Below are 21,526 nucleotides of genomic sequence, written 5' to 3' on the forward strand. Positions count from 1 at the left end.
AAAAAATTCTCAGGCTTGCAGAACAGAACCAATCAGCAAAGAGGAAAAAACTAAGGTAGAGAATTTTTTTTCCTCTTGATTTTTTAGTAAAAAAAAAAAAGAAAGAAATGACATCCGAATTTATGACGACAAAACGATAAGGCTTTGTACCAAGTAAACTACTCGAGAGAGGGCTTCAGAAGTCAGTTATGTTTTGCCAGCATCAGTACCGCCTTATCTCGAAAAACCAGACTTCCACGATTTGTATCTAAAGCGTTTTTGGATGTTTTGACTAAATTCTTTTCCCATATCTGAAAATAATAAAAACAAGTTAATTACATTTATTTGTTTTTCACCGGTTTGACCATAAGGTCCAAAAGTTCACACTCCTAAAGATTTGATTCCTAATGCCTCCCTAAAACTGCCACACCATATTGTTGATGAATTAGAAGTTCTATGTGGTATATCAAATTATAATTCCCCTTTTGGTGAGTAAGACATCTCTCCCAACTGTATACCAGTGTTGTCAGCTACTAAAAATAGTATTTCCCTCTCTTATAATTTATCTCGCACGTTTTTATGAATAATTCAAACAAATTAGGAAATAATTACAGGTGTTGGTTTCAAATGTATTCAATCTCAATGTTGTGTATAAATTTTAAATTTTGCGGTTTCGAGCGAAGATCACGAATGAAAAAATTATTCACTGCACGACACCGTAAAATTGAACGTTTTAAAGATAAAGGGAGAAAACATTTTTTTTTCCGCAGGTGAAAGCACTAAGTTAATTTTAAGAGAGTTGTAAGAATAAACGACCTGTCTCTCGGTGAGTGAAAAGACACATCAAGTGAGTGCGCTGATAAGCGGGAAATCTGTTATTACAGATCACGTGACAGCTCCGGCCAATTGGATTTCCTGCCATCTAATTTCAATATGCCACACGGATAACCCAAAGTTATAACAATTCGTGTCAAGTACGGAGTGTTTTTGTGTACCGCAAATAATGGTTTTGGGAGCGCTTCCTCGATAAAAAGGTGGGTATATTTCTTTTGCCTTTTTGTGCATAAGAAATATTTTTTTTTAAGCCGGCATTTTCGCGTATTATCGTTTTTCACAGAGGGCATTTTGCGTCATAATTTTGTCGTCGTAGGGAAACTCGTGTCACAAAATACATGTTACCGACGTCTGATAAAAATGTTAGCTAAATTCGTTTCCCTAAATTTTCTTTTCGGCGTCAATTTTAAAATATCTTTATTTCATCCTTACTTGTTCGTTCTAACGGCTACTCCTGGCCAAATATTTGTCGTTGCAGACGCATCAAATAAATTATGAGCTCTGGAATAAAAGTCGGCTATAGGTAGAAACTTAACACTTATGATAATTTGTAGGTGAACATTCTGTCCAAAGCTTTCTGTTGCCGTGGGACGGGATATGTTGGTTAAGAAGCAATCAGGAATGATGATAGCTTTCAAATCTTGAACTCCTACATTTGATTTACGGCAAGGACTTTTGCTTTGTTTGCCTTTTTTCGTTAATGAATTACTCCCTACGTAAGTTTTTTGAGGACGAAAATTCAAGCCTGAGAGTAATACGTTTTGCCATGGCTTAAAAATCTGAAACTATAACATGCACAAAACAAACCCTGAGAGGTGAATCTTGAGGTTGTAGTTTGTGTTTCTACTTTTTTTTAGTGAGTCACGTACGGCCAACAAATAATTCAGATTTGAAAGACATTTTGAATTTTTAATTATTTTCATTCTACTCGCCGACAGCTACACTTAAACATTCTGCTGAATTATCGACTTTTAAAGCCCTTTCACCGCATCTTAAAAAGAGATGACTCATATGTTATCAATAATTGATCACATACAATTAACGACCACTGCTGGAGTTAAATCTAAATGCGTTCCTGTTGTCTTTGAAAAAACGAACAATCATGAAATTGCATTTTCGGGGTACAGGTAAAAGCTTATTGCAAATAAGTCATGTTCACCATGTGAAATCTTGCGGCGTTATTCTTAATCTACATTCTGTCTCTTTGCGACGTTTCCCAAGCAGCGCAATAGAATGACAGCCGGTGTTATAAGCCGCACGCGGTATAACTAACTGACATTATCCCAGAAATCTATTCACGCAGACTGATATCGATAATGTTTTTTACCTCTTTTCCTTTTTTTCAAGACTAGATCCTATTAATTGCCGTAAAAAAGAAAGTCGATAACTTGCGTTCGTTACAGTCACTTTTACTGTTCTAAACTTTTAGTCAGTTTGAAAGCAATAAACACATCTTAAATTCAACAAATGGCTGTAACATCTTGTAATTAGGTCTCCAATTCTTTTTTTGGTTGCAAACATGATCCTGGATAATTCTTCCCGCAAGCTGCAATGTTTGGGTTTCTCAACAATTATTTACAATTTTCCTTAATTTCCGTTTTCTTTCTTTTGCCCTTTAAGGTAAATTTGCCAAGTGATACATCCTATTTTCAGAATCTAGATATATCAATCATTTTTTTTTCAGAATGATGATGGTGAATTTATTATAATAATACAATTGCATATTTGTAGCTTAAGTTGAAAGAATGAGTCAGAGTATCAAAAGCTTAAGGATAAGCTTTTAAGCTGAAGGGAGATTTGGCGCCAATTGAGACGAAAAACAAAATGCATTCGCATATGGCAAGGTTCTTTAACTGAGTAGAGTTCTCTTAGAGTCCATAGAAATAACAAATCAAGAAAGGGGGCAAGTTTTTAAAGAAAATGTATTGCTACGTCGATAAGATATACTACAACATAATTCGCTTATATCATTAACTGGGTTGATACAACTGTAAAATAGCCTCAAAAAGCCATAGAAATAAGGCTGATGATTCTGACGATAAAACTGAGAAAAAAAATTACGAAGCTCAAAGAACAAATTGGAAGAGGCGGTGCCGTAGTACCGCGCGAGTGGTCGATGGTTGGAGCTCTGAATTGGATCAACACTTGTAATCTTGAATAACTGGGAATTTTTAGTCCTCACAAGGACATATGAAAGTGGTTTTACGCCTCCTGGTCAAGAACTTAAACTTTTAGGCGCACGTTTTTGCCCTTAACGTAGAAGACGTGAAAGAACCCACCCACTGTTCGCGCCGAGTTCCAGAAAGTTTTCAGGGAGATTAAAGAAAAAGAGGCCGATTGCGCCAACCGGAATTTCTCTCATATGCTGTCATTCGATCTTAAACAAAATATATCGACAAGGATGGTAAGACATCTTTATCAAATCGCTTTAATTGGACTATGATAATGATTGCTGACGTTTAAAAGTATTGTAAAAGGAACTCGAGAATAGCAAGGACATGACTCAAAAGCTTAGAATGATTATGAAACTGGCTCTGTATCAAAAAAATTTGCTTTGCTTATTTGAACGAAACCTGATGAGCGGGTTTACTTTTAGAAATGTATGTCCATTAGAGTCGACACACCCTCCAGGTGTAAGCTAGAAGTTATTAAAACAAAAAATTAAAATTAAATGTCAAAGATATGAACCCAGTAGCAATCAAAAATTTTTGAGACAAAACGGTGTATTGTGGAAATAACTGATAAAGGATTTTTATCATAATTAATTTTATCTTTCCGTTCTACTGACAAACATCTCATCGTTTTTTGCTATTTGCATACGTTCAACACGGCAGCACAATTGATAATAAGAACATTCGCGAAACAGAATTCTGTCCCCAAGGTAAGCAAACATTTATCATCTTCCGCTTAGAAAAACCGGCACCAAAAAAAATTAAAATGGTGCTGAAATCTAAGTTACGGCTATTTTGATGCATGTTTCTTATATTTTTTCCTTCAATTTTCCCCCAGTAACTTGGTCTATTTAGAAAATAAAACTAAAGAAAAAGATGTTTAGTGTACGGGGAAAATTTTCTTGCAGGGCTGAAAGTAGGCACGTATCTCTAACAGGTGTCTTAAACGTCTCTAATTTCGTATCGGGAGTCTTTGTCTCCAATTCCAATGCGTGTCATATCTGCTCACCAAACTAGTAAACAACGAATAAAAGGGGTAATTTTCTAAAGAAACTGTAGTGTTTTGTCTGTGGGGGATATTGCAAGGTAATTTGGTTTTACCAACTGAGTAGACAATTTGAATAGGTTAAAAAATCAATTGCGGTGGCCAGTCTAAATGATCAGCTCAGTTCTTAGACATGACGTTTTCTGCCCAAAATTCTGCTTGCTTTAGAAACAGAATTATGCTCTGGGAAACAGGTGGAGGTCACTGTGTTATTGCGTGCTTTTCGTTCCGAAAAAATGTATAGAAAATAAAAGGGTTTCGTTCGTCCCTAGTTACCTTCTATTATCAGCTTGGCACGTTCTAAACACCAGCGCTCTCAACATTGCATTAATTTCAGCCTCAAATTTTATCATAAAAAGGTTCTTTAAAAAAAGAGTTCAGGTAATGCGCTGATCTTATGATCTTATGCGCTGATCTCTGTTTCTTGCTTCAGAACTTGGATCAATCATTTTAATGGCAACTGGTTCAAACACTTCAGTTGCCGCGGGGCCTTCTACAGAACGTCTTCATTCGTTCAATCCTGCGAAAAGCCGCTTGTACTGGACTATACGAGTGTTTCTCGCACTTTTCACGATTCTCGGAAATACCCCACTGATATTTCTCCTCGTAACAAGACGGAGGCTGCGACGCAACCTGTCAAACAAGTTTGTCCTGTCCTTAAACTTGGCGGACTTGTGCGTGGGATTGTTTGTAACCCCACCTGAGTTACTATGCACCTACTGGACAACATGCTCCAGAGAGATCCAGCTGGCGATGTACGAATTTTTCGTCTACACCTCACTGTTGAGCTTATGTCTGGTGACTTGGGATCGTTACAAGTCTGTCACTCGTCCTTTAACGTACCCCGTCGTAATTGAAGTCAGTCAGTACTTGATCCCTATCTTGTTATGTTGGTTCGTTCCTTTATTCGTGACCCTCCTTCACTTCACCTACCTACTGAAGAGTCCTGAGGAACAGGGAACGGGGATGAAAGCGTTTGCCATCACCGAAACACTCCTGTTTGTGGGACTTCCTTGCATTGCGCTACCTCTGGCGTACTTGCGAATCGTGTGCATCATACAGAGACATAAGAAACAGGAGAAGCGCCTCAAAGATCAAGTGGACTTCAACTACTCCGTTACTATGTCTGCAGAAGATGTGCTGAAAGAAACAGAATTCACTGCACCGAATCTGACCGTGGTCAGTGCAAGGAGTAGAGCACAGAGCGAATTGTCAAGTGCTGGAATGGAATCTGATGTGGAACGCTCTACAGATGGTAAAACTGCACCTCTCAAGGCAAAACCAAGACATCCAAATCACGATCGATCTATCACGGTACTTGGCATCGTGATCTTGGTGTTCGTTGGTTGCTGGCTCTTTGCAGCCTATCTTCATTTTAAACAATCTTTCAGCAACACAGAAGCTCCGACTCACTCGCCTCACACCACTATGAATATATCGTGGTTGTTCCTTCTGGCTCACTCTGCCATGAATCCCTTTTTTTACGGGCTGATTAAGAGGGACATAAAGAAGGAAATCAAAAATGTATAACATGCCGCGGATAGATGAGGGACTCAGCAGGAACGCAAGATGTTTCTTCAGCTATCTTGGCCAAACGCGGGGTTTGGTTTACCAATAGGGAGGGTGAAACAGTTTTGCATGGTAATGTGCTCGCAACCACGCCTGTAGATTACAGCTGTCACGCTACGTCTCTCCAGATGTGGAGGCCACAAAATCCATTTCCATACAGCGAAAGAAAACTAGACGTAAGCATTTCCCATGGAAATAAATTGGAAATGACTGATGTAACACTAGATTGTTAAATAAGTGAAAGCTCCAATTTGGCTAAGTTGCTAGTGAAATCACCCATGTTTAGATCCAGAAGTCATTCAGAAGTTTTGATAAATTTGCAGTTCGGTCAAAAAAGACCTACTCATTCACAACGCAGTCCATCAGCCAGGTGTGTTTTATTCATGCCTATTTTTCTTTTTGGAACGCTAATTTTATCATGATATGTCGCGTAATGTAATTTGTAAAAGAGGGGGGGGTGTGTTTATTTGAACGGACAAGACTTCGTCCATACCGCTTTATAGAGCGCATAGAGAATTGCTTCAGCGATCGATACAGTTTTCAATTGAGTGACGAAAGTCATCCGGGAAGTGACCTGTGATTGGTGCAGAAAACTCCAACCAATAAGATTCAAGATTAGAAAACCAATCGCGACTTGGTCATCCACGTTTTCCCGCGCCTCTAACACTCATTTTTCCTTTGAGTGCTCATTGGCTCTGTAGAGCATTTTGTCCCTTGTGATTTCTTTAGTTTTGGCAGTAAAGACGCTCAATCAAAAATTCTGCATGAATTCAAGTTTCTCGTTTTAGTCTGACGTCATGCGCCGAAGATAAAAGTTTCTCCCATTCGTTTGTTGCATGAACCGAGCTTTTACCGATACATGTGCGTTTATGTCAAGAGAAAATATCATGAATACTTAAAAACAATGCTTATTGTATAAACAATAATAGATATTAAAAAATAGGCCAGAGACTTCTTCTAGAGCGGAGCCTTTCGAACAAAAATGAACGGAGCGACAAAAGCTTACGGGAAGAAACATCGAACAAATACTGTGAATACGGACGAAAGAGTCCGATAACAGACTCAAGGGTCCGACAATGAATGGAACCATCCGAAAATTTAGGCAAGCGTCCGAAATCAAACAGCAATTTCCGAGAACGGTCAAAATTGTCAAAAATTGAATGGAGGAAAAGGGAATAGACTTTGGACATGCGACTTAGCTCCGTTTTTAACAGCGCTGAAAATAGACGAAAAACGGGAATGGAAAAAAAATTTCATTTCCCCACAATATTAAAAAACAGTCGGCACAGAGGAATGAAAACGTATCTCTAGCAAAAAACATATTTCACTACTTAAAGCCACGCGAAAGGATAACCTCTGATCTCACATTACCAACTTTTATTAGCCTTTTCCACTGGTAAACAACATACAAATTTATTGTACAATAAAATATACTATAACAACGCGTTTACAATCGTTTGGTGTCTTTTATTTCCGCGCTAGAATCATGATAATCAAGACGCAACCTACTCGTTCCTTTACGACAGTTTGGCTTCCATTTGATTTAATTCACACCTTCCCGAGTCTCTCCTCCCAAGGAAAAATGAAAGCCATGCGACGAAAACAAAACGACAAGTTGCCCAATTATGGTGTACTGCACACTTGCGCACCTGCGGCGCTAAATAAATTTTGGGGCCAAAATTGTCACGACCTACTTTTAATATTTCTAATGAGTACTAATATTATACATAATTCTTTTTAATAGCAGTAATTAATAGGCTGAGTAATGCCTTCAAATCGCCACTCTTAGAATTACAAACCCTCCCACATAGTCCATCACTACAGATCAGAGCGGAATAATAATTTATCGCCACTGAAATATTTCGTTAAATATCAAAATCTCAAACCCTCATGAGTATTAACACGCATTTGAACCCGAATTCAAAAGTTAATCTTTTAAGAACATGAACGAAAGTTTAAAGCTAGTTGGTTGCTTTTTTCGTGAAGATTTGATTAATTCATAAACTTAAATTGTTTCCTAGCAAACTTTAGAAAGCACTCACGCTAAAAAAAGGGCAGATTGTATCTAAATTCAACGGACAAAACTCCCCCAGCTTCAACCCAAACTACGCAATATAAATATACGGTTAAGAAACACAAAACACATTTCCTTATTACCGATTTTTAACAATTCACGACATGTATATGTATATATAATAGCAATAACAAATTAAAAAATTGACAATGCCAAAAATTGGACAACCATTGAGCAAATGTTTGAAAAAAGTAACATACAGAAGATATAGCAATACTAAATCACTAAAATCAAATAAACAAGACAAACGTATCACTGACCTAGCCAAAAATATAACTTCACAATACTAATTTACAGTTTCTTTTCGTTAATACTAACTCTATCTGAAATGACGAAATACATCCATTGTTTTACACGACACCATAAATTGTCAGCAAGTCAAATCACATTATTATTTTTTTTTCTCACGATACATATTTATCAATGGACACTACGTTTGTCAAGAGTTAATCAAACGATTCTTGAAAGAATAAACGAATGCCTTCGGTCAGTTAAAGAGCTAATATAATACGATTTCGCCTCTCAAATCTCTTACTGCCACCTGGGCCAAATACACAAAGACATGCTTATCACTAATTTACTAGACGAGAGTCCAGTTTAATTCTTCAACGACAACGAACGTCGCTGTCCTTCAAAAGAGTAAAAAGCATTCGTCTACACAAATCATCCTTGAACTCTCTTGCACTTTTTCTTTTCGCAATGTTTTTCCAGAATGGAGAGGAAAGCTGTGCTTCCCTCAAGCCTTCGAGATTCAAGCAGATAACAGGGATTGATATTTCAACTTGAACACTAATCATGCTCTCTTCACAATAGATTTACATCAAAACAAATTAACCATTTTGATTGAAACGATTTCCTACTTGTTTATATAAATTTGGAGTTTACCCTTTGATGTCAATCGCATTTGTTTAAGTGCAGTCTCATCACGCGATAATCATCTGCTCTGAAGCATTTTCCTTGTGAACAGCTCATGCATCACAGCTTCCTCGCTTTAGGCTTAACCTCGTTCGCAGCTTTTCCCTTCCAACCAACAGATTGAAAGAGTCTGGGAAAGAGTTGACGTCTGACTGTCTATTCAAACCCGCTAGTATCAAAAGTCAACACAAAAATTCGAAATCGGTAATTTCTAAAACTAATTGCTGCACTATCATTACGCTTACAGAATCCAAAATTCTGTAAAAATACAACGAGTTTCCTACGAACCATTGATAAACATTTCACTGAAAACCTTGACTACTGACCGGCACTTTAAAAGTGCTTTCAATTTAACAATGATTAGTTAAAGACAAGACGAAATATCCAGTTAAACTGGGAGATAATCAAGCTAAACACACCGTAAAAAGGGAACATTCCATAAAACACCTAGAATAAGAAACTGTCAAGCGATTCGACCCGGGTGCGATTCTTTGCATAATCGTCAACACTCTTAAAAGTTATTATTCAAGCTAACACTTTGTACAATGACGATTCCTATTTAACATTGACAACATTTCACTCTTGCACGCGGATATCTCCGTTACAGCCTGACGTCACCTTTGACGCATCCATGACATCATCACTACTGGTCCAAGAGGATGCACAGGAGCTACGGTAGCTGCTCAACCCACGGAAAGGGTCATGCTCCCCTGGAATATCACTCCCCTTACCACTGAAGCCAAGCCCCATGGGGGCCCCGCGGGAGATCACGTTGGCAAAAGAAGGCTTCACGATACAGCGAGGATCTGGTACTATGCCGGCTTGCTGAGCATCTCGAAGAGCCAATTCTTCCGCAAGTTTGCGGTCGTCACGTTCCTGCTTTTCTCGCTCTTGTTGTTGGAGAAGTTGTCGGCGTTCCTGTAGCAGGCGCCTGTGTTCTTCGTGCTTTCTCCGCTTCATTTCGGCCTCGGTCTCCAAGTTATCAATAGTCAAGCCGCGGTCAGGAACATCCTGGAAGGGAAAGTGAGGGTCAGATTACGCGGAGAAATCACTATGTGCTGAAGAAAATTCTGGTAGAGAAGGTAAAATAACACCTCGAAGAAACCTTGCGTTTGGTGAAGACCTTAAAAATACTACTAACAACCAAAATTTGAATTTACTGAAATCACGTTATGTAAGATAAACGAGCAGTCGTTAATGCACCCCCCCTGACCTTCTCACTCACTTGTGGGTCACGGCCCTGCGATGGCAGCTCGCTTCCTCTTGTTTCCGGAGGGGTTGTTGTTTCACCTTGCTTCAGCTGTTCCTGAAGAGCACGTGCATACTGTTCATCTTTCTTGATCTGCTCATCTTGGCTGGTAAATAAGAACATTAAAAAACCACTAGAATCTTTCGCTTTTATCACGTAAAACAATTTCAACGCTGCGTAACAATTAACATCTGCAGGCTGGTTGCAAGATAAGCTACCATGGTCTACCTTTCCTGGGTTTGAATATCACGCAGAAAAAAATCCAAACAACCTTTCAAACTATTTACACGCGGTTATTTTGTGTCTTAAATGGTTTAACGCTTCCTTAGCTAACAGCAGGTTCAAAGAGTACACAATCTTCCACTCCCCAATCCGTTTCCCTTCCCTCCTTTTAATAAGTTAAAACCAAAACAGAATCCTTTATGCCTACCTCGACCATTCGTCATTCAAGTCATAAAGTGGATGCCATAACTTGCGCACCTGAGAATGCTAAAAATAAATTGAGCTAAGATTAGTTTGAGATAGCCACACAAAGGCTACAAGTCAAAAGATCAATTCTTTGGCAAAGAGCTCAATTATAGTTCAAAGATTCAATGTGTTTAAGAATACCTCATTTCCACGAGGTGGACTCCAAATTTGCGTCGAGTCAGTGATGGTTAAAGATGACGGGAAACCATTGTTGTCTTCATTTATGTTTCTCCAAATGTCAGTAGCATCATTACCATGTTGCCACCCTACAGGGGACTGTTGCCTTGGTGACAAGCTGGAGTTTGACGATTGACTGGCTGCAGGAGAGTGGCTCAGAGGGGAACCACAGCTGACACCACTGTCATTGTCCTTCCTCCAAACCTCAGACGGATCAAAGTCAAGGGTCGCATCGCTTTTCCGCTGGGATAATATGTCATTCTGGAAAAATTTCACACAAAAATAGCATCATTTACGGGTGCAAGTGTTGACAAGTGATTCTATATTGATTCAGGTGAGGATAAAAGATACTGATGACAAAAAAAAAAAAATTAAAAAAAACTGGAAAGCACCGCCGAGAAGTGCACTAGTATCATTTAAAACTGGTTTTTCGTGATTCCAGTGCATGGAGAATCAGATTACAGAGTGAACAGAGAAAACATGTACAGATGAACAAACCTTATCATCACCAACATCCGATGGAATGTAAGGACTCCTTCCCTGTGGCAGTAGAATCCCCCTATGCATGATAGTTTCAGGGTAGTCAATTATCCTTGAGTGAGGGTAGTAATCACCGCGCTGCGTATATGGGTACCCCATCACACCATGAACTTGTTCATACGACGACAACTGCCTCCCACTGTAATGCGAGTTGTAGTAATCTGGTGGAGCACTGTTCACAAAGGTAATGAAATACAACAGAAGATTACATAAGAATGTGCCTGAGAGAAAGGATTACAGCAAAATACTGGTCTGCAAACTCCTATCGCCTAAGAGTTGCAGATAAAACGCATAAATCTATTGAATACAGGACACTTGTTGTCCAGGCCCCAGTCGTTCAAAGGTTGGATAAATCCCTATTCGGTGGGCAGCGTAGTAGGTTTTGCAATCACTTATCCGCTGAAGAGCCATTTATCCGTTGGATAACGTCATTCGACTTTTATACAACTAAGGCCTAGAAACTAAACCTTCTCGTTAGCGTGTTAATCTACTTGTAAGTTGAGTTTTGATTTTGTTGCAATATTCAGAAGTTTCGGGACATCTTCAATAAACTCAAAAGACTTTACAATATCTCCAACAACTGGCTAACTAGACCACTCTATTTACAGAATTTCACAACTGTCCAGCCAAATCAGTCAGTTCCTTGAACTGTATTCTTCACTGCTTTGGGAATCAAAACCAAATCTGGAAAAGGTCACGTTATTCTACAATAAAACAGACGGTCAGTCCCAGACAGGGTAAACACCATGAGACAACTCCTTGCCATTCAATCCTCAGATCTCTTATTCAATAAATCGTCTTTAGTGGATGACAAAACTGCAAAGCACATGCACATTTCAAAGTTAAACTTTAAATACTGCTATGTCTTGGACAAGCAGTACATATTGTGGCAGCAGCAGCAATCTACCTGTAATAAGTTGGGTCTGAAGGAAAGCCACCATATGAATGATCATAGGTGTGGTAACTTCCGGGCTGTGGCTGCAAGGGTCGAGGTCTGTGTCTACCATTGTACAGAGAAGGGTGATCAACCCTACCCACATGATGGTCAATATGGCCATTTGATATGCCATTCGATAAGCCATTTGGCATGCCATTAGTCATTCCATTTGCCAAGCCATTTGCCATTCCGTTCACCATGCCATTCAGTCCAGATCCTTCATCTTGGACAGTCAAAGGAGAACTTCGTGGTGGAGTCATAACTCCTGTGAAAATGGGTGAAAAAGAACAAAAGAAAACAAAAAAAACAGCTTTAGCCCTCTACACCCTATCAACATAATTTATATGTATTCTCCCTACTGTTTTACCTTAATTTTACCATGGTATTGTGTGACCAAGACAGAGTTTCTCCTTACAATATCAATACAATATCAACCAGATAAGTGTTGAGAATAAAGAAAAATATCAATTTGGGGATAACTAGTTGATCCAACACTAAATTATCTGAACTGATATGATAAGAATTGTATGGTTGACAGAAAGGAGAATTTAAAATTTTATCTGGGAGTTAAAGTGTTAAGTTGACAATCATTTCTTTTATTCTCATGACCTTAATGTTGGACTCAAAGCTGATCCTAAGGTGAAATTTGATGTTAGGTGCTCTTAGAGGTTAAAGGGTTCAAGATTGTTTTGTTGACAATGAGAGTGACACCCAGCTCTGAGAAGTTCCTGTAAACAGTTATTCTTTCCAAATCGAGACCTTATCCCTGTTTCGGTTACATGTACTGCATAAATCAAGCCAATAGTGTAATGCAAAACATTTAAGAACAATGTAGTGTTCTCATTTCTCACAAGATGAAGTCACTTCTGATGCAGATTACAAGGTTATGAATTTCTACTGCTAGTCTTCTCCATGCAATAATGTCCACTAGTTTCATGAGGAATATAACTATTTCTTACCGACTGGAACATCCTTTCCCCTGGAAACCACACTGGAATATGAACCTCCAGGGTGACCAGCTGAAGGAGTGTAGTATGGGAAAAACTGCTGCCTCTCCCTTCCAGGTGAAGATACATAATGATCATAAGCTGGACGCTGTCCACAAAAGCCATTTGGATACTGAGATTCATTTGGGTGCAAGGATACTTGCTTCATTCTATGTGCCAGTATCTGTTCCTGGCTGTCTCGGCGACCCATTTGAGCCTGAGGTACATAACAATTAGTGGACTGTGGGACATCACCTGAAGAACAAACCAGTGTTATCTCAGTGACAGTTCACAGAGCCAAATGGAAGGGGTGTGTAGAATAAAGCCTTATGTGACTTTGGGGGAGATACATGTATCTGTACATACTTTAAGTGAACCGGCCATGAGAAAAAAGGGAGCAAGACACAATCAGTGACTACAATGTAATAAACTCACAATAATTCTTACCAGGAGAAATGTAAAGTGGAGATGACCTTGCAGAGCCATTAACACCATTTGTAGGAGCCTGGGTAGCTGTGGACTGCCATCACAACCATTTTCAAGGGGTGAAAACTGATCTGGTGCTACAGATGGTCCTGGTCCTCTAGCAATGGGTGAGGGCCGAGGCCTTGGAGCTCTTCTTCTACCAAATCTGGGATTAAAAGTGACACAAATTAAAGAAGAACATGGATTACTGCTCAAACCCTGGTTGTTGAAAAAAATAATGTGTTTTGACATGTTTAGATCAGCTTTTATTTTAATTTTTCTAAGACACAATATACAATCCATGATCATAGGAAGAACTTGAATTTGTGATGTGGCTGATATTACTCATCTATAAGAGGTCTACTGTGATTCATGTCCAAATGTTTATTGTAGGCTTAGGAAATAAGACTTTAGGATAATGCAACCCAAAAAAAAACACAATAATATTTGGACCTAACAATAGCTCAGCATGAAAATTAATTGTTAAACTTTAAAGCAAAGAATCAGATCAACACCCACTTCTCTAACTCCTCCTCTGAGTGTGCAAATGTGCAGTGGGGACCTCTAGGGCATCCTCCTCTTGTGTGATCCCTGCACATACTGGTTTTGAACTTGTTGTTGTGTGACTAAAAAAAGAGGAGGAAAAAAATTGCTATTATCCTGAAAAGAACCAATGTAAATACTACACTTATTACTTTGCTTTTAGGGATAATCTAGACCCAGTTTACTAGTACACCTGCCTGGATTGATGCACAAATAAGACTACAGTGAGTAAGACTAAATCAAGATCACTGGAAATTAAAGAAACTTACAACAAAAACAAAAAACTTCAAATTGTACTTACTTGTGGTGGATCACCAGATCCTTTCATTCCTCTGCCATGTGACTAATAATATTCAAAATAAAGGAAAAGCATAAGCTATGCTTTGTACTACTCAGTACTTTTATGATTACTAAAACTGTCAGCAATGGTTATGATCTACTTATATAAAGAGACCCTTATATACTCAATGGTTGTTCTTGCTGCTTCTGTATGCATCTAGTGCTTTTTTCAAATCTGTTCTTTTGTAATGATGGGCCTGCAGATGTTTCAAATTAGCCTTTGCCAAAAGCAACCTTAATCACAATGGTCATCCTCCCTCTGCCAAAAGAGCTCTCATGTAGTTTTCATGTAATCAAAAGAGAGTCAAATCAAGGAATGAGTGGCTTTTATTTTGAAAGAAAAAAACACCATCACTCACTTTTGAAAAATCAACAAGTCCATGGACCACAGAATGCACAGAAACCATGGCTTGTTCTAGTTCATCCCAGGCTGGACATGATGCCTCTGCAGGGAAAATTAAAGACACACGTTATCTTAACTGGTAATGCAATATTGTTTTTGGCCTTGAAGTACATGTACTTGTAATTGTGTAACTTGGGTCTCTTCATGTGTATGATCCTCCAGTTATAAAGAAAAACTTAAACAAAACAGGCCACTAATGTCAAGAACTTATTTAAGCTTCAGTCAATGAAAATTCATGTGCTTCTGTATGTGATAACTTGCCATGCTTGCAAAAGAGAGTGCCACACAAACCTGGAGAAGCATCAATTTGGGACAGTAATTCAAACTGATCTCTCATTTGACAGAGATTCCCAGGATCACCAGATCTCTGTAGGGCAATGATCAGCTCTTGGATACTCTGGGAGAATGAGGCAGGTGTTTGGAGCTAAAAACAAAATAAAATAAATTAGTCTTAACAGTACTGCTACCATTTCTAGTGATAAAATTGTGATGCACACCACTCCTTTGAAAAATTGACAGGTCTTTTATGATAGAAATACAATGATGGCACTGCTGCTTTTGAATCTTGAACAATAATGTCAAAAATATTTCCAACAAGCTTAGTTCCATTGTATTACATGTAGGGTTTTTACAACATTAAAGCTGAAACCATAACTCCGCACCATACCTTGTCAATGATAGACTGCATGTGAGACTTGTGATCCATGTCCCATAGAGCAGTGAGGACCACTGGTCTGGGAGAATGCGCCAGCCCTGCTTCTGTTGCAATTTGCACAATCTGTGCATCATGTTCTTTCCGCAGTGCATCATAGGTACGGTACTGATGGCACAAAAAAAAAAAAAGAATGAAATAGTGATTTTAAGTCTAACAAGCACAACCCCTACAAATGTGTATTCACTTGAAAAAATTAACCAACCTGGAAATGAATGGTAGATACATCTTAAAACACTTATGAACTATTTCACTGAAACTGTACCTGTTCTTTGAGCTGCATCAGAGATGATTCATTGTTCTTTTCTCACCTGAATGAAAAAATTGAGTCAACATTCGCAGTTCAACACTTGTAAAATGCAATTTTAGTAATACATACACAGTGCATCACACAGAAACCTCTTAATTACATTTATAATCTACTACAGGCATGGAACACTTGATTACCTATTGTACATAAAAAACAAAGTCCTCTGTGTAGACTGCACTTTTTAGTCTATTTTTAACAGACATCCACTGACATCCTCCCTAATGGAGCATAAACTCACCTTAAAACAGGATGCTCTGTAAAGCAACTGCACTACATGGCCAATACTTGTTTGGGACGCCTGCGGAAACTGAGGATTCCAGCTTCTGGACCACAAAAAGAACCAAAACCTTTCTGGACAAAGCCTCACCACCCTCAAGAGCCAAAAAATCAGTTTCAAAGCTTCTTCCTGCATGGCTGGTCCTAAAAACTGACAACCACGATTCCGTACGGCAGCCCATAAATTAGCTGAGAGCTGTTGCTGATGTTCATGTAACAAAATGAGCTCTGTAACTGTCCTTTCTCCCAAGCTTCTGGCCGCACGCATGGCTCTAGTTCGGCCATCACCCTCAGCCAATTGACAGTTAACTATGTCACAAGCTTACGCTGCATGGGTCTTGTAAGGATGTTATTCCCATTGCTGTTGACAGAACCATTACAGGTGCTGCCATTGACGTTTCCATTCACTGTACCCATTAACAGTACCATTGACAGGTTTCAAGAACAGGGCAAGCTTTTCAATACAGCTTATCGATTTTTTAAAATAAGTGGCATTTTCTTTAACACTGTCAATTGGGGGAAGCCCATTGTCTGGTATTTCCACTCCAACTAATTGAAGCAATGCATAGTTGTATGGAAGTTTGGTTATGTCTGTCTCTACAGAAGCCTGATCAAAAGGGCACTGTGTTTTAGACAGTTTTGACAAGCAGGAAACACATAATGTGTGTCCACATCCCAAGCTGATTGGCTGCCTGTCATGATTGTCAAATTCATTGTAACATATTGGACACTGAAGAAATTCTGTCCATTGAGGTGTTTGAATCGGCATGATTGATACCACTAATGCACACACTGCAGTTTTACAGAAATTAATTGATGCTAAATACCATGGGTATCCTGCAATGAAATGATGAACAATTAGAATGAAGTTGTTTTCAAATACAAATGGATACAATGTCATACAAAGGAAGCCACAAATTATAACCAACACCAATATCAAGACATCTAACAAAGCAGAAACACACCACTGACATTCCAATAAATGTGCTGTCAGTATAAAAATATCTGTATCCAATAGTTCAACCATAAACATAATAATAATATATGTATTTTAAAATGACTGTTAGCCTCATTTTTGCATCTTAACTACCAAGTGTTATTCAGAATAAATGTTAAGGTAGTTTCTGAGTCAAACATCAATGTCTCCTCTAAGTATATCTACCCCTGGGGTGAGTTAATATGTAAAATATGAACAAGGAACTATAAAAACATATTTTAAAAATACATTTCTTGCTGTTCTTCAGGTATGAATACACTTCTGCCATATTCAAACTAAATTCAAACAAAAATGAACCATGACAAATCCACTTTCAAATGTTTCCTTTTAAGGAAATAAGTTGTAGCACATGCTTAACCTTTTCCCATATGATAAGGAAGTAAACTTGTCACAAGTAGTTACAAACACAATAGGAATCCATCAAATTAAAAAAAAAAACAAGTTATAGATAAAATGGGAAAAACAGAAAGTGGAAGACAAAGGCAGACCACTGATCCTTGCTGCATTTTGGTTGTTACCACCATAAATTTCCTTAACTTCCAATCCATAGATTTGTACAAAGTTTAAAGAAACATTTAACTCACAACCAAAACATTAATGATTCATCATGGCTTAGAGCCAGTAAATTGAAATATGCTGAATCATACAGTCATGTGACAGAAGTAAAACCACTTTCTATAATGCTGATAAAACAGGTTTCTAAGAAAGGAAATATTTAGCATGTGTACATGTCATGTAAAATTACCACCATCAGATAATCTATTTCCTTACTTAAAAATGGAGAAATTTAAATGCTTCAGTCTGTGGACCATACTTAATTTAGTACACATGTATAACAAAGTCAGCATTACATCCCTTAATTGCTAAACAAGGAGTCAAACAAAATTATCCTCACCTTCAAACAAGTACAATAAGATTTTTAAAGACAATTTAAAAGACAATTTCTCTGCCTCTTTCCAATTCAAGCTCTACATGTTCAAAATGCTTAAGCCCACGAGTTGCACTAAATTTAACCTAACTTTCACATCTCTAGAAATAGAACTGAATTCTAGTGACCTTTTCACATGACTTGAAAAGTAAATAAGACAAATCTTTTGTACAAGTAATCAAGGCCCACGTGTTTCATTTCATGTATAAAACTTCAAACAGTAACAGGCACACATACGGATAATTCGCAAAATACCTATACTATGGTACTACGGCTTAGGAATAAAATGAGAGGCTGTAAATTAATCATTAGAAAGAAGAAAGAGCTTCCTGTTTACACATATTTCAGTCAGCCTTGCATGAAAGAATTTTGCACCATAATACACCCTTTCTTCTAGAAACACTTACCAACAGCTTGGCAATCAGAAAACTAAAAAACAAACTGAAAGCACATAACTCATCAAAAACTCAAGTCATACCACAAAACTTCTATTTTTGTTGATGCAGTTTCATTTCCGAGAAAACAAATCAAAATTGTACTCTTTCCTCATTCACAAAGAGACCAAAATCCCCTTGTATCGCTTAACGACTCCTTATTGGACTAACTCTGATTTGAAAGTGCGAGGTCAAGAGAAACGAAATTCTAAAGCAACGAGTCATATATTAAGTCTGTTGATACTTTCATACCAAGCCTTTAAAAATCATAGCAACGATATGTCCCTCTTCACATTGCACAAGATATTCTAAATTTAACTATAAAAATCGTTCTTCCAGTACATGTTGTTTGAAGTAAAAATTTAATTCCTGAAAATTTTAGTGGTATTAAAAGAAGTAAAGCAGAATCATGTCTTAAACAATCATGCAATTATTACTCATAATTAAGTATACACACCCTGGCCCTATGTTGTGCCAAGACACGATGCTCGTACATGATATATGTACGGACGAGAAAATAGCTGCGTTGTGTATGTTACTAAAAATGGCTGCAAATGAGTTTTTTTTTTTTTCGTTGATTACGTTGGAACATGTTCCCAGCAATCTTGTTTCCTTTCACAAAGTAAACTATCTTCAGGTCATCAAAAAGCTCTGAATACCGCGAAAAACTTGAGAAACATTTCCAAAATATTACCACCGCATCGAACTGGCGACTGTTACGTAGATGTTAATTTAGGTTTATAACGAGATTATATAGCTGGGATTGAAAACTGAATACCTATAAAAGTTGATCAAAGCCCTTATCCACAACTTTGAAATGTTTGATTAAACGTGCTTTGAGAGATTACAAAACACGAGCTCTCTTGAACTTTCGAATTCCCGAGCAAGAAGTTTCGTGACCAAAGCGAGATATGCATTCATAAGCAAAAAATAAACTCCGAGACTTCCTGTTGAAGTGCAGTCACAAACAAGGACATTGTGTCTTATTGAACATTTCGTGGACTTTGGATGGCCTCAGTACAACTTAAATGAGACTTTTCGGTCACTATAATACTAAAATTTACGACTTCATCCACTCAACATCATACATAAAGAAGAAAGTGTCAAAATGCCGAGCTGTGAAATAAATTCTTTAGAGACTGCCTTGAGGTCATGTGAATTTGACGAATGCATAACAAAGCTCAATATGATCTATTCGCACTGAGAAAGTACAGTTTAAACCGAAATTTAAATCTTAAATGACAACAAAATAAGCACTTTGGAAACATCATTATAATAGACACGACTCGCTTTGCTTTTACAAAAGCGATCTTGCTGTAGCAGCATATTTTCTATTGAAATTTCTGAACAGTTGACAAGCCCGAACAAAGGACCACAACATTACGACAAAGCGCCCGATTTAGAAGCGCTTCATCGTATTTTAAATTCACCGATTTTCTCTCTCGAAAGAAATCGCTGTAACAGTTTTGGGACTCGAGAGTACTGATAAAACCTGGGGAAACTACACGAGATAGATCGATACCCCCTACACGTAGCACAGTGCAAAGTTACATGTTTCTGCCCGTTCCCAAGACTGCAAAATCGATCTTCAGCGTTTCACGCCTCATTCACTCACCTTAAACATATACAAAATCGCTATCCAACACTGGAAAACACTTGCACGCACAAACATGCCTTGAAGTATCCAAAGGGCTTTTCAAGAAAGCCGGAACTCAACGATGAATTGCAGCAAAATCGCACTTATTTGGATCTCTCCCCGCAAGGAAGTCGAGTTTCGTTTCCCAAAGAGGAATTTTAAGAATACAGACACACACAAGATGTCGTTATTGAGTCGTTGAACACTCCCAAAGGAAGTATGGTGAAATTTTCAACTCTGGCGACTAAGGTGAACCTCGCATTTGAAAATCTCTATTCGAGTCGACGGATTTTAGCTTGCGCTGTTCGAGCGCTTCGTCAGTTCCATGACCGATGATATACGCCAGTGACCGGATAAAGCAACTGACGGTATCTCCCCCGGGGTTAACGTCATCCCTTAGTAGCTACTGCGCCTGCTCCATAGGCTCATCACCCGTCGTTCTCGAATTTCATTGTCTGGTTTGACAACAAAGAACCGATACAGCCCCAGTGGAGAGGGGCGAGGTAGAGAGGTGCTTTGTTTCTAGAATATTTTTTCACGCAACACCCAATCAGCTGTGATCACACTGAAACTAATTTAGGCATTACACTTTTCCAGGCGGTCCCTTCAGCAAGATCGCTTTTTCAACAGATCATCGTGATATTCACCCCTCTTTTGGACTCGTTCTTTGGAATTTGGATTAGAAAAAAATCGTTGTAAAAGCTTCGATTTTAATTTTGTTAATGCGAATGGATATGACTAGTCTGAGGTACAGGCCCAAACAGATCCATTTGTTTTCCGGCAGCGAATGATCAAAACATTTGACAAGTCCAACAAACGATCTTAACTGTAAATTGACACCTTCTGTCGCCATGTCAATATAAAATTTTGTGGAGCCAAGCAAGAGCGGAGAGTCTGGCATACATATGTAAAACAGTACGCTTATCGCACATTATATTTATAGCCTCGGAGTTTTTAGCCCTGAAACGTTTCCACCTGTTGTGGCCGTGTTTGTTTAATCGTTGTTTACGGCAACAGTTTTAGCTGCTAGTGTTAGATACATGTACACAAAAATGCAAAATCCTTCGGCTTAGCTAGAGCTAAACTGCAAGTATGAACATTAAATTTGAATCGGACAATTGAGTGTTTAAAAATTATACTATTCACTGAAACTCATGTCAACTTTTGTTCTATATTAAAATTACTCAAAATTTTCTTCACAATTTCTTTTTCAACGCCCCTCCCCCCCACCCCCTCTCGCTATTATAACAATACCCCTCCGCACAAAGTGTTTTTACACGTGGGTGTCAATGCGCTCTGTTAAGACATTTAAGGGAAACTTTTTAAGTTCCGCTTAAATCAGAATAGCTTTATTTCTCGTGCAATGTGTAAGAAAATGTCACGAGTTACTTGATTTCGTAAAACCGGAAATGGGTTGGTAGCAGGGCGGAAATCGAGAGGTGAAGACATCGTTCATCAATCGCTGTTCACGATTTGTTTTTTTGTTTTGTTGTTTTTTCATATTTGCTTCACAAGAACTGACAAGCACTAAATCAATAT

At 38.3% G+C, this 21,526-nt stretch overlaps 1 protein-coding gene and 1 pseudogene across 1 annotated transcript; one reads left to right on the forward strand and one right to left on the reverse strand.

The window, feature by feature from the left end:
* The first annotated feature begins 894 nt into the window (after positions 1-894).
* Positions 895-7,166, forward strand: LOC131773503 (octopamine receptor beta-2R-like). The gene is made up of 2 exons (XM_059089466.2): positions 895-1,013; positions 4,463-7,166. The coding sequence occupies exon 2, from the start codon at positions 4,483-4,485 to the stop codon at positions 5,557-5,559; it is 1,077 nt and encodes a 358-aa protein (XP_058945449.2). The 5' UTR covers positions 895-1,013; positions 4,463-4,482; the 3' UTR covers positions 5,560-7,166.
* On the reverse strand, positions 6,961-20,325 carry LOC131773502 (uncharacterized; annotated as a pseudogene).
* Between the last annotated feature and the right edge of the window lie 1,201 nt (positions 20,326-21,526).

The sequence above is a fragment of the Pocillopora verrucosa genome, chromosome 4, assembly GCF_036669915.1.
Source record: "Pocillopora verrucosa isolate sample1 chromosome 4, ASM3666991v2, whole genome shotgun sequence".
Classification (NCBI taxonomy): domain Eukaryota; kingdom Metazoa; phylum Cnidaria; class Anthozoa; order Scleractinia; family Pocilloporidae; genus Pocillopora; species Pocillopora verrucosa.